The sequence below is a fragment of the Merops nubicus genome, unplaced genomic scaffold (genome assembly GCF_000691845.1).
Source record: "Merops nubicus isolate BGI_N331 unplaced genomic scaffold, ASM69184v1 scaffold50117, whole genome shotgun sequence".
NCBI lineage: Eukaryota > Metazoa > Chordata > Aves > Coraciiformes > Meropidae > Merops > Merops nubicus.
The window spans coordinates 1-12,975 of record NW_008620583.1 but is presented as its reverse complement, the minus strand read 5'-3'; the positions used below and the strand labels follow the sequence as shown (position 1 = coordinate 12,975).

The 12,975-nt window shown below is 43.1% G+C and overlaps 2 protein-coding genes across 2 annotated transcripts; one reads left to right on the top strand and one right to left on the bottom strand.

The window, feature by feature from the left end:
• Positions 1 to 7,968, top strand: ATP2C1 (ATPase, Ca++ transporting, type 2C, member 1). The gene is made up of 7 exons (XM_008944141.1): positions 1 to 137; positions 2,129 to 2,197; positions 3,851 to 3,967; positions 4,368 to 4,515; positions 5,125 to 5,220; positions 6,046 to 6,187; positions 7,203 to 7,968. Exons 1-7 carry the CDS (start codon positions 1 to 3, stop codon positions 7,337 to 7,339), a joined length of 846 nt encoding a protein of 281 aa, XP_008942389.1. The 3' UTR covers positions 7,340 to 7,968.
• Positions 7,969 to 10,391: 2,423 nt separating this feature from the next.
• ASTE1 (asteroid homolog 1 (Drosophila)) lies at positions 10,392 to 12,972 on the bottom strand (the record flags this gene model as incomplete). Its single annotated transcript, XM_008944142.1, has 4 exons — positions 10,392 to 10,683; positions 10,947 to 11,133; positions 11,998 to 12,208; positions 12,673 to 12,972. Coding segments are annotated over 4 exons (990 nt in total), but the record flags the coding sequence as incomplete, so codon positions are not given.
• Between the last annotated feature and the right edge of the window lie 3 nt (positions 12,973 to 12,975).

Sequence of the window (12,975 nt, the reverse complement as noted above, 5' to 3'; positions counted from 1 at the left end):
ATGACGGGCGACGGGGTGAACGACGCCGTGGCGCTGCGGGCCGCGGACATCGGCGTGGCCATGGGGCAGGCGGGCACCGACGTCTGCAAGGAGGCCGCGGACATGATCCTCGTGGACGATGACTTCCAGACAATAATGTAGGTGACTTTGATGGACCTGCCTTGTGCTGTGTTGTTTAAGTGAAACGTTGCCTGGGGTAAAAACAGAAGCTCCCTGAACTTGTCAGGGTAGCAGCTGTGAACTTCTCTAAGCTGGGAGAATTGTCTCTAAGGTCATTACTAGTGTTGTTCCCTTAGAGAGCTGGGAGCGTTACAGCACGAGGGGCAACGAAACATTTCTGTCTGTTTGTGTCTAGTGATAGTATAAGTAGGTATTTTCATATTTGCACCTTTTGCTACTTTGGTCTTGGACTTTTTTTGTTTTTTTCTCTGAAGTAGCATCCTTTATCTTTCCAAATTACAGAAAACTAAAATATGTAGCATGGAAGTTTAAGCCTTTGACTTATGGCTGGACTTGATGGTCGTAGAGGTCTTCTCCAACCTCAGTGGTTCTGGGAATCTATAGATCAGATGTATGTAACAAAGGAGGTTGTGCATGTGCAAGGTTTTGCATGTGCTACAAAACTGACCTGTATTTCTGCTTCTCCAGGTAGAATTACAGCAGTAGTATATTTGGAAACGTAACTGATGTGAAGTTATGAGCCTTAGCTCTCATTAGGACTCACCTTCAGTTAACTTCCTACTTTAGAAGCATAAAGCTTATGTAAAAATGAGAGAGACCACTCTTCTCAAGGCCTAAAAATTTTATACAAACTGCTGTGTTTTTCAACTCTTTAAATACGTTGTTTCAGAAAGGGAAAGGAATATAAATAATTAAGTATCACAGTTGAAAATAAGTTACCAACTTCAGGTAACCAGCTATTTGTGACTTGTCTGTCTGGTTTTTGTTTGGTTTAATTTACTGGGCCTGACCTCTGAAGGCAGAGGTGGTGGCCGAGCTGTCCTGCTGCATGGCAAGGTCGCCTGTGTTCCAGGACTGTCACAGGGCACCTCAGTTTGTCTGGGAGTGTGACACGGGGCTCTGGGGAGGAGGGAAAGGCAGCAGTGGAAAGAAACACCCCTAGGTAGCAGCAGGCCAGCAGCTCATCTGGGGGTTAGAAGGTTTCCATGCTAATTCAGCCACGGGCGACGTGCTGTTGTGCAAAAGCAGAAGGGAATCATTTTAAGGTATTTAGAAGGGTTCATGGGAGAGACACCTGTGGTAAGTACTTAACTTTACTTGGGCTTGAGGAGGCTTTTGCTGCAATGCTTCAGCCAGTTTTGCTCACTGCATCAAGAGACCTCTCAGTTGGAGAGTAAAGAGTGCTGACCACTAAGGGCAAAAAAAGGTATGAGCTGCCAGACTTCTTGCATCCTCCCACCAGCCCCTTTCACCTTTTTGTCCTAAAAGTCACAGAAGAAATGCAGATCAATTATTGTTCTTGGCTACTGGGGGAATGGATGAAAGAAATCAGTTTTACTTGCAGCAGACCAGACTTGATTTTAGGCATTTAGAAAACATTTTCTCACCTCTGTATTCTCACATAGATGTCTATAATTGCAGTAGTGTGATAGGCAAGTTGAAACATGCTAGAGGTTGAGAGGATGGTCTGTACATATTTAATTTTGGTGCTGTAAGAATACATGGTTTTCTAAAGTAATGCTAGATTTCTGTGGTTTGGTAAAAGCTTGTGTGGTTTGGTTTGGTGTGGGGTTTGGGTTTTTTTGTTATTTTTTTTTTGTTTGTTTTGTTTTGTTGGTTTTTTTTTTGTGTGTGTGTGTTTTTTTTTTTTTTTTTATTATCTTACTTGAACTGAGAGGTCTCACCAAGGATGATTGGTCAATCTTGAACAAGGAAATTTTATTCATGGCATTTCATTTTGAAAGTTAAGCAGCTGCAAAAGCAGCTGTTGTGATTAATCTCATAGTGGAGTTGAAAAACAGCTGCCAATGTTATAAGAACCTGAACTCCATTAATTTCCTGACATTTGTATTGCTGCTTAAAGCAGTAGCTTTTCCTGGTTTCTTTTTAAGCTTTTCTGGCAGTAGTTTTATTTATCTAGTGATGTAATCTTTGTTTTTAATTGCAGGTCTGCAATTGAAGAGGGTAAAGGAATTTATAATAACATAAAAAATTTTGTTAGATTTCAACTGAGCACGTAAGTTTGAAAAGCTGACAGTATCAGAAGCTTCTAATGACATTATGAATGAATCAAAGCATCGTGAGGATGCTGCATAAATTGATGTGAACACTGGAAATTTCACACAGGCTGCTGATAGGCTGTGCCTTTTGAACTCTGTGTGTTGTATTTGGCTTGTTTCATTTTTAAAGCACCAGAAAAACAGTGCCATAAACAGACGTGTGACTTTGTCACAGTTCTTCCTGTTGAGCTGTGAACAGTCAGCAGCTGAGGGGAGGGGGAGGAGCAGCATAGCTGCCTCTTGGGCCTTGTTGGGAGAAGTCAGTAGCTGTTCCCTCCTGAACCAGGTCATGGCTACCAGCTGGAGGGAGCCAGGGGACAGGAGCCTAGTTGCTCTGTAACCTGTAGACCAGTTTGTGGAGTGACACAGCTCTGAGGAGCTGGGTTCCTCTGCTTGCATAGAAGGATCTCTATGCTGGCAATACCACGTTGAGGTAAGTCACAAAGGCAAGAGTTCATTAAGCCTTAGTTTCAAAAATTTTGTGAGTTTATCTTACTGAATCTGGATTCAGGAACATGATTTTCCTCTTTGCCACGTTGTTCCTGTGCTTTACGAAGCCTTCATGGCACCATAGAGTGGTTGAATAAAATTGCAGAAATAAGAAAAAGAACACAAACCCCACCAAAAATGAGAAAAAAAAAATTCCAAAACATCCAAAACAAAACCTAACCAAATAAACCACCAAAAAACCCCAACACAAAGAAACCCAGAAACCACCCTCTTAAAAATTCCATAAAAACTGTAAGAAGCCTCGTATGCTTTCTGTCTTGACTCATGTCCTGCACTGGTAGAAGACTAGAAATCTGCTTCTGAAAAATACCAGCCGGGTGTTTCAGGACAGTGTGCTGCTGCTAGCCCTGGGCACGGGAGCTGCAGGCTTTGGGTGGAGGAGTCACCCTTGTGTTTCTGTCCCTCTCTGCAGGGAGAGCACAGTCAGGTTCAGTAGAGTGCTAAATTTGGAATTATTACAAGCCTTGCTCTCTCTTTGCTTGTTACAAACCCACTTAATCTTGCTCTGAAAGCAATTAGTGCTTACTTGTGTGGAGAGGTTTCTAATACCAGGCTTGCAATCAGCTGATCTGTTCTCAGCCCTTTGCCTGGCCCTCTCTCTTGCTGATGCTGATGGGGGGTGTGGGTGTTTGTGGGGAGCCTGGGGAATACCTGGCCTTGGCTGAGGAGCCAGACTAGTGACAGGCACACAGAGTGGCCGTGCTTTTAGCAACAGTGTGAAAGCAGTTTGCTTTTCAGGACTGTGTTTAGTTCTGCTTCTGGCACAATTAAAGTGTAGGACCCAGTCCCCCCTGACAAATCAGTTAAGTGAAGGTGAGCGATAACTCTAAAATGCTACCCTAAAGTTTGAGCAGTTCTTAAGATACAAATTTGCTGTCTTTTTATTGCCAAAACAATGCTGGTTTAAATATGGACTGTGTCAGGATGAGTATTCCAAATGAATTTATGCCTTACCTTTAAAATTAGGCTTACATCAGTCATAATTCACACTGTCAAAATCTGTATCTACTCTTTTAAGAAGTGTTGATTACAAAGCAGTTATCACTGGATCTTTGGAAATGTTTTATGCTGACAATTATAAAAATGGATTCTTTCAACAGGAGTATAGCAGCTCTGACTTTAATCTCACTGGCTACATTAATGAACTTTCCTAATCCTCTCAATGCCATGCAGATCTTATGGATCAATATTATTATGGACGGACCTCCAGCTCAAAGGTAGGTAGTTACTTTATGCTCTGTACTCCTTTTATTTCAGCAAGGAGAGGGGTTGTTGATAAGGGAAACTGTGAAGCGTTAAAACTTCATATAACACTTTATATAACTATATATAAACTAGAGCAGCTTCCTTTTAAAATTACCATGTGGTAATTGTAATACTGTGTGATATCAAGTATTTGTGGACTCTGAAGCTGCAGTGTTGGAGAGCCTGTCACTAATGCACACAGCTCCTTTTGCCTGAGAGTGGGGATATCGTGTGTGCATCTGAGTGAGATGATTCTTAGCCTGTAGAGAGAAGTTTAAAATCTTTCTTTCAACTCAGAAACTAGTCCTACAGTTAGAAGCAGTGAATTATTTTTATGGTGATAAAAATCTAAGATGTTATTTTAATTGTAAGTCTTGGGGTGGAGCCTGTGGATAAAGATGTTATTCGGAAGCCTCCAAGGAATTTGAAGGACAGCATTCTGACCAAAAACCTGATTGTTAAAATACTGGTTTCAGCAGTGATCATCGTCTGTGGAACACTGTTTGTCTTCTGGAGAGAGGTAAGACACAACTACAAAACTTGAAGCAGTAATGAGCTAATTTAAAAGAAGTCCTTTTTATACCAGCAGTTGAGGTGCAGAATTTGTATGAACTTGGTTGCAAGTTTTGTCCATGCTTATTTAATAATCTATTCAGCTAGCAAACTACAGAGGAAGATTTTTCAAAGTAGTTGTTGAAATGAGGAATACAGCTTTATTCCACAGCTCTATTTTAACACAGACTTCTCCAGATCCCAAGTCTACTTGGGAAACCTTGATCCATAGAAGGTAATTGCACAAGTCTTCCAGCCAGACTGTTAGGAAGAGGCCATTTCACTTCCTTTTCCCAGCACAGAAATATGTTGTTTGATCCTTTGGTGGCACATGATAGAATTCTTGGTATTCCATGTGCTTGCATAAATGTTTGTCCAGAGGCAGCTTGGAATTGCAAATGGTCACGGGTTACAGGTGCATGAGTTTTGCTGTAGGGTTTATTAAATGAGCTTGGGGCAAACAAGTCGCTTCTCCTTTCACTTACTCACTAGCAGAACTTGAATTAGTGCAACAACCTTGTTCAGTTGTGGAGGGTTGGAGGCACACTAAAGCCATTCCCTTTCCTTTTCTTGGCAGCTAAGAGACAATGTCATAACGCCTCGAGACACAACCATGACTTTCACCTGTTTTGTGTTTTTTGATATGTTCAATGCTCTGAGTTCCAGGTCTCAGGTACGTGCTTTGTCTCGTCCCTTTACCCAATGAGCAGAATTTTCTCAGAGGGAGGATCTTGCTCTGCTTGTTTAAAGTTTTGTCCTGTGTATTTACTTCACATCTGCTGTCAACCTTCAGTGTTTCATGTATTTACTAGGTGGAATTTCTTAAATTACAGGTAAGTGTTAGTTTCCTTTAATTTCTGTGATTCAGAGCTGGTGGTAGTAATGCTTCTGTCCTGACAAGAGCAAGAAAATTCTTATTAAAAGCTGAAATGTGATGGTCCTTTGTGTTGCTGTGTACACTTGGTTGGGTTTGGTGGGTTTTTTATAAAAGTTCTGTCAGTTCAGCATCCTTACAGAACCTGAAACTCCTTGAAGACCTGTATTTTGTAACCCTGAACCCATAGTCCAAGGAAAGTGTCTTAAACTGTTCTTTCTGTCTGTATTTTGGCTTCAAGGAAACAAGTCTGAAATTTTGTGCTGGTTGGAGGAAAGTACATTGCTAGTATCCATTTCTTCCTTAAACTTGCAGTCTGTTTTCTGATGAGAGCTGTCAGGGTCAACAAAACCACATCCTTCTAGTGTAGAGGGCACCTTCTAATGCACTGTGCTTGCAGAAAAGTGAGCTCAGTACACAACTCGTTGACTCTGAAGACAAGATTTGTACTCTGTTTACTAGAGAGAAAAAGCAGTTGGCTTGTTGAAGGACTTGTTCTGGGTGATCTGAAAGGTCAACAGTAGTTTTTACATTTTTCTAAGAGCTTGGATGAAAAGAAACTGTAGTTACAAATCATTTTCTTGTCTAGATGACTTACAGTGTAATATGGTGTTTATTTTACAGGCAAAGTCTGTGTTTGAGATTGGACTCTGCAGCAACAAGATGTTCTGCTATGCTGTCCTGGGATCCATCATGGGGCAGTTACTGGTCATTTACTTCCCTCCACTTCAGAAGGTTTTCCAGACAGAGAGTCTGAGTGTCCTGGGTAAGAGCAGCTGCCCTCCCAGAGTGGTACCCTGGGGGTGTCTGAGTGTCCTGGGTAAGAGCAGCTGCGCTCCCAGGGTGGTGCCCTGGGGGTGTCTGAGTGTCCTGGGTAGGAGCAGCTGCCCTCCCAGGGTGGTACCCTAGGGGTTACTCTGTAAACCCCTCAGCTGATAGCTTGGTAAGAGCAGTTTCTGGCTCTTCTAGGCGTGCCACAGGAGCACTGAGGCTGCTGAGCTTTCTTCTGGGGTGGTGGTGGTGTGGTTTGTAATGTGCTGTGGCATGGGGTCTTTTGTGTGCTGGGAGAAACAGCAGTCCTGTCAGGTCTGTCCCTGGGGAGCCCTGGTTGGTGCGTGGCCGTGCGGTGCACTGGTACGTGTCCCAGGTGCTCAGGGGTGTTGGCCTTTGAATGTAAACCTTGGTGCAGGCAAAAATGAAGCAGAGAGTTTACTGAAGTTTTTTTGAGCATTAATAATCTTGCTATTTAGCAAGACTTTTTCTAAATCTAAACACATTATTCAGAAACCTTGATCCTTTAGTAAATAATAAACTGCATTGCCAGACAGTAAATAGACATGAGGATTTTGAGAAGCTATAGATAGATAAAGCTGTAGACCTCATTAAGACTTGTGTTTATTGCTTCTGCAGTTTTGTGGAGTTAAATTGTCAGGAAATACATGGTTTTACATAATTCTTTTTATCATAGTGTAATTGCTGACGATATTAATATTTTTATCAGTACAAAGTTAATTATGTTGGTTAATTACAGTGTTAATAAAAATGGGGTTATGAAATACTTGAAGTTGGAAATATCACAGCTGTACTTAGGATATTTGCATATAGTGCATAAACTTGGCATGCTAATCTTCTGGTCCTGCAAAAACTGATTCTTGCTTCATTTCTTCTGAACTTAACCGATGACTGGGAGACAATTTGAGCCTTGAAAGTCTTGCTTTTTTGTAAGTCCATCCTCAGCCTTAAATAGCAAATTTTAAAAGACTTGAATTATCTCTTCTCAGATTTACTGTTTCTCCTGGGACTCACTTCATCTGTGTGCATAGTGACTGAGATCATAAAGAAGTTTGAAAGGAGCAAGGAAAAGATCCAGAAACGTGGAAGTTCTTCTTCGTCAACTTCGTCTTTTCTTGATGTATGATGCATATTGCATTCTTTTGTTTGCAAACTTAGGGATTGCTGTCTAAAGATGTAGGAGAAAGCAAAACTATATTTGGAGGATAAAGAAGTCCTGAGGGCTTTTGACAAGTCCTTTGTCTCACCGGCTAGTGATGAACATTCACGTTTCAAGACTGTTTAGAATTTAACTTCCAGCTGTGGGAGTAACAAATGAAATTATGCAACTTTGGTAATGTTTTTCCTCAAACATAAATTTACTTTTGAGATTGAATGGGATTTTGTGGGTGGGTGGGAGTTAAAGAAAGATCTAAGCCCAAGTCCCATTTTCTGCACTTAAAAGATATTGTGTAAAATCCTTCTCTTAGATATAAATATTTTAGTTTGTTTTTATTTAAAACATTGTACTATTTTACTTTTATGGTGGTGGGACTTTGCTACTAATGCAAGGATTAAATATTTCAGAGGCATTCCACTGGGTTGAGTCCGTCACAAGAGTGCCATATTCTAGCTACTGTATTTATTTACTTTACCCTGCAATGTGTAAGCGGCTCAAGTACCTTGTGCTACAGGTTTTTTGTATCCCAGGTTTGGTTTTTTTGCACAGGATGTGACCGCTGTCAGATCACTGTTTTCCTTTTTTGTGTGATTGAAAAGCCTATACTGCAGTTTGAAGTAAATGTTTGCTTTTCTTAAAAGCGTGTCATCTCTTGGTTTTAAAAGAGCATTTGCATCAGCTGAGTGTGCTGGTTTTGATAGAATTCTAGAGAAAAGCTTTGTTTCATGTCTTGTTCCGTGTTCACTTTAGCTTATGCCTGTTAGGTCGCCCGAGTGATTCTCGGGCAGTACTGCTACTGGAATGATTGGTAGTGTGCTGAGTTAGAACGTGCTAATCCTCACTCTGGTGGCCAAGCCCACGGGTCTGGAGGAAGAGCTGCCCCTGTCCCACGCACGCCTCGCCTGGCGGGTGCCTGCCCCTCTGTGGGACTGATGGCTCATGCTCCGTGCCCGCTCTGGGCCCAGGGAGGGCAGAAGGGCAGCCCAGTGGCCGTGGGTCATCCCAGCTCAGCATGCCCTCGCCTGGGCTTCAGACAGACCCTGGGGAGCCCCTTCCCAGCACCAGGCTCGCTCTCTGGGTCAGGTGCCTCGGTCTGGAGGGGACAGAACACTTCAGTCTCTCAGGAGCAGTTCTGCTTTCTCGCGGGGGAAATGTATTGAACACGATTCACATTAAATCTGCTGGACCAAGTGTTGCTGTGCTTTGCAATGGAGATGGAGCAATAACAAGTGATTCCTTAATCTCACTGCTTATGAAAAATGGCTGGACTGAATTACATTGTCATTTTTTTTTTTGGCTTTGCTCTTGATCCTTGCCACCTAACAGCAAGTCTGAGAGGTTGTTTTTTTTTTTTTTTTTACTGAGCAACTGAATCAACAGTGGGATCTTCTCACAAAAATGAAGAGGCATTTCCTGTGGGGTGAAGAGACACCAAGGAATTCAGTTGCTCTTATTAAAGCGTGGAATAGAGAACCATGTGGTTTTAGTAAGTTGAAGGCCCTTTGCTTTTTTTTAAAAAGCTTAAAGTCCTGTAATGACTCAAAAAGGAAAACTAGGACACTTGATTTAAATGCTGAGTAGTAACCCTCGACTCAGGAATGATTTTCTCCTCCAGCAGACAGGACTGGGTGCCTGCAGCGAGGCGTATCTCATTTCACCAGCAGCAACCAACAGCTGAGTTCTGCATGGAGAACATCTTTCCAGTAGTGAGTCCTAATCATCAAGTCAGTGCTCCTGAAGGTAGTCTGAAAATGTCATGTGATCATAGCAGCTTTTTTTATCCAAAAGTGGAATATTAGAGTTTATCCCAGTCTCCTGAATAACGGAAGATGCTGCTGCTTGGCAAGTCTCAAGAATTTATAGTCTCCAGTAGCTTTCCAGTATGGGATCCAGAGTAAATTAAGATCTCTCTTCTCACAGCATGAAAATACAAACATGCCTGTATTTTTGAATTTAGGACTTATTTTAAATGTGACTATTTCTGATTATTTTACTAAGCTTGTAGTTCCTTATGTTTTTTTCATAAACTGCGTGGGATCATAATGGGTCAGAGGATAATTTGCATGATGATGGATTTAAGTTTTAGTTACATCAAAACTTTAACCCTTTTCAACTTTACTTGAAGTCATGCTGCAAATAGAATTGTGTTTAGAAATGAGTGGTGGGGTTCCACAGTCACTGTGTGTAGCTGCCACTGCTGGTAGTTAGTTCAGCAGCAGTTTCCCTCCTGGAAAATGTTACACATTACTGTCACAGACTGCATCTCAAAAACCAGTTGTCTCCTGAATGTAAGAGAAGCTACAAATCTTTCTTACAGAATCTGCTATGGCAGTGTCAGGACTCAGCTGTATGGTATCAGAGATTCCTCCTGGGAGTCACCAGGTCCAGTGAGTCCCTCCCCTGTGGGCAGCTGTCAGGTAGGGCATGTCCCTGGGAAGGAAACCAGGCTGCCAGGGATGCAGGAATCGAGTTTGGGTTCTGCTGAGCAATGAGCAAAACTTCAGTGATTAGAGGTGGAGCTGATGATTTTCATGGATGTATGAGAAGGTTCATGGAGCCGTGAGGAGGAAACCAGAAATGGAGCAGTGACGTTTCACAAGGGGAGGACACTGGAAAACCAACAGTTTTGGTAGAAATGCCTTTATGTAAAGTGACTAATTTTGCTGGAAAGTGAGCTAATACAAAGTACAGAGAAATTTAGACATTTTGGGAAATTAGAAGTGTTCAGGGCGATGGATAGCCAACTGTAAATGTTGATGAAAAGAATGCCTCTAAAACAGGCTAGCCCTGAAATGCCAAACTATTCTCTCATTTTAGATCAATACCTTTAAAGAAAAACAAACCACTGCAAATTGTACACAGCACCTCTTTTATGAAAAGTGTTAGTTACAAAAAAAACTTTAAAAATTCTCTGAAGTAAGAGTTCTTGAGAAAAGCTGAGCAAAGTCCAGTACAGTCATGTATTTTAGTAATTCCTTTGCTGTGCGTGGCATTAAGAGTTATTGCAGGAGTGATGCTTTCAGTCCTCCACTGCCAGGGATGCAAACCTATTTCCTGTGCAGAAGGGCTGAGCTTCAGGCACAGCACACCTGACAGGCTTTTTTTTCTTAGATGCTTTCTTCTTTTTGCAGGACTCTGATTTGGTCTTGGTCATCTTCTGAAAGAAGTCTGCAGGTACAGTTGACTCCACTGTATTTAACAAAACCTGATAGAGCAGAGTCATTTTTGGAGAGAATCTAAACAGATTTTCCAGCGAAGGTGCTGATTTGAGCTCCTGATACAGTCTGTGCACGAGGGTCCCACTGTAGAGGCTGCTCAAAGGAAGGAGAGAACCCTCAATTTAGCATCACACCTTGGCAGGAGAGGTACAGAGATACGCTGCCTAATGAAAAAACCCATGTCAGCTACGTAGGGTGGGTTCCTGAGGGGCACCTCTGTTCTACTCAGCTTTTCAGCCTGTATCAATGTCTTTTAAATGCACGAAAACCGGCCAAAGGAGTTAGACTGAAAAACGTCAAGGGAAGGTGTTCCACCAGGGGCTCGTGTGGAGAGTGGAGCTCTGGAACGTGCTCACCTGCTCAGGTCTGGCTCGGGGAGAGGGGCACAGAGGAGCTGGTTGAGGTACAGCCCCATCTGCAGGCAGCACTGCCACTGGCAGAACCCGTGCGCGGCATCCACGTCGAACTCTGCGTCTCGCCACTTCTGCTCCTTCCACTTCAGAAACTCACTGTGTGCAACCCTCTCATCTTCAGCACACACAACTGTGGGATCGAGGTGAGAAAGAAAACATGTCAGGCAAGCTGCTCTTCTGCAGACAGTACCAAAGGTACCCACGGCATATAGTCTTCTCCAGTTCCCTTTCAGGAAGGATTAGTAATATTTTCATATGTCTCAAACTGAACCTTTAAGACATAAAATTGAATAAAAATTCAAATTTTATGAAACTCATGAAACTGTGAAATTGCAAAATCAACAATTCTACTTGTTAAGTAGTCTGCAGTGCCGTGAGCAGATCTGTTCCAAACAAGATTTCCATCACTCCCACCCACTTGGGTAGCACGTGGTGACTGTGTCAGGACCCAGAGGAGCTGCAGAACCCTGGCATGTGGGACCTGGGCCATCAGATGGGCTCCCACAGGGAACGCTGCCTGGGACAGAATCTGTGACAGCTCAGTACTCCCAGGGTCATGGGAGGTGCCTGTGCAACACAGCACCTCTAAGTACAGATGATTTTAGAAAAAAATCTCTGAATATGTCAATAATAGTTACTCTCTTTAGAGTAGTAACTATTTATAGAGTAGTAATAGAGAGTAGGTTAAGCTTATTTTTTTTTTGGTAACTTTTGTATCTAAATTAATCTTTTAGTCCTGAAAAAGGCATTTATAACTGCAAATCAATGTTTTACAGGATGGCACAGAACTGGTTTACCTACAGAGAATGTTAAATTGATGGCTAGCACTTTTTCTCTGCTCTGGATCGATGCAGACTGTGACACCTCAGGATACCTCTAAATCAGTGCTAATTCATCTGAATTTGGACAACTCATCATAAGTGAGGAAAACTCAGTTATGGAGTAGATTTTCACAGCGGCTGGACAGGTAAAACCCTGTTCTTTGGAGACATACCTGGATCATTCGTTATCCTGTGCAGCTCTCCAGACACCACAGTGAGAAGTAAAGCCTTTAACTGATGCAGCTGCACTGGTGGTTCTGCACAGCGTACCCAGTAGCACGTCACGGCCACGGGGAGCTGTAAGTGACTGGGGACAGACTCCAGGAAATGCATTTTCACTCCCAGAGTCTCCAGCAAAAGCATCTGACGACACGACATGGGCACCTGAAAATACATTGAAAAAACAGAGTGGGAAAAAAAGATAACAGACTTGTGTTTGCTCTGAGCAGTTTTCAAAAGGCAAGTAAGTTTGTGTTTACACTATCTCGTACTGCGTGGTTTCAATTAGAGAAAAAAAATTAAGTCTCATCCTGAACGGTAGATACTTTTCAAGCTTTAAAAACTACACAGTTAAAAGGTAAAAAATGACTTTTATCCTTTTACAACTGCCTGAGGTTAGATTTTAAAAGGTTTGAAAGGAGTCTTCTTCAAAACAGGTGACTTAACTTGAACTCCTACATAAAAGTTGACTTGCTTGGAAGAGCTCGTAATGGTGATGCTGTGTGGAGCAGCTGCTGCGGGGGCTCCGCTCGGGCATCCCGTGTGGTGACCGCTGGGCAGCCCCGTCCCAGCTGCCTTTGGTCACCGTGAAACGCTGTTAACTGTCACCTGCTGCGACCACCCTTTACCTCCGTCAGCTTCTCCAGAGGAAAGGGGTCACCACAGGGGTCTCGGGGCAGGCTCGCTGCTGGAACGTACGTCTTCTTGAGTGTCGTCTGGAGCCGGTCGTATTCACACACCCCCGGCGGCTCGCTGCCCGTGCTGGGGCACGCTCCCAGGAGCAGCCCGTAGATGACCTGCCGGAGGGGCAGAGCCGTGCGGTGGGCGCTGGCTCTCTGCATGTTCTCCACCTGCACGCGGAGGAAGGTGCTCCTCAGGACCAGGGCATCGCTGAGGAAAGGCGCCAGCTCCCCTCTCGCCAGGGCGTCGCG

Bases quoted from the DNA above. Each gene is read 5' to 3' on its own strand.
- ATP2C1 (XM_008944141.1), top strand. From the start codon at position 1: ATGACGGGCGACGGGGTGAACGACGCCGTGGCGCTGCGGGCCGCGGAC. The intron at 5,221-6,045 runs GTACGTGCTTTG...TTTATTTTACAG, and splicing joins CTCTGAGTTCCAGGTCTCAG to GCAAAGTCTGTGTTTGAGAT. The intron at 6,188-7,202 runs GTAAGAGCAGCT...ATCTCTTCTCAG, and splicing joins AGAGAGTCTGAGTGTCCTGG to ATTTACTGTTTCTCCTGGGA.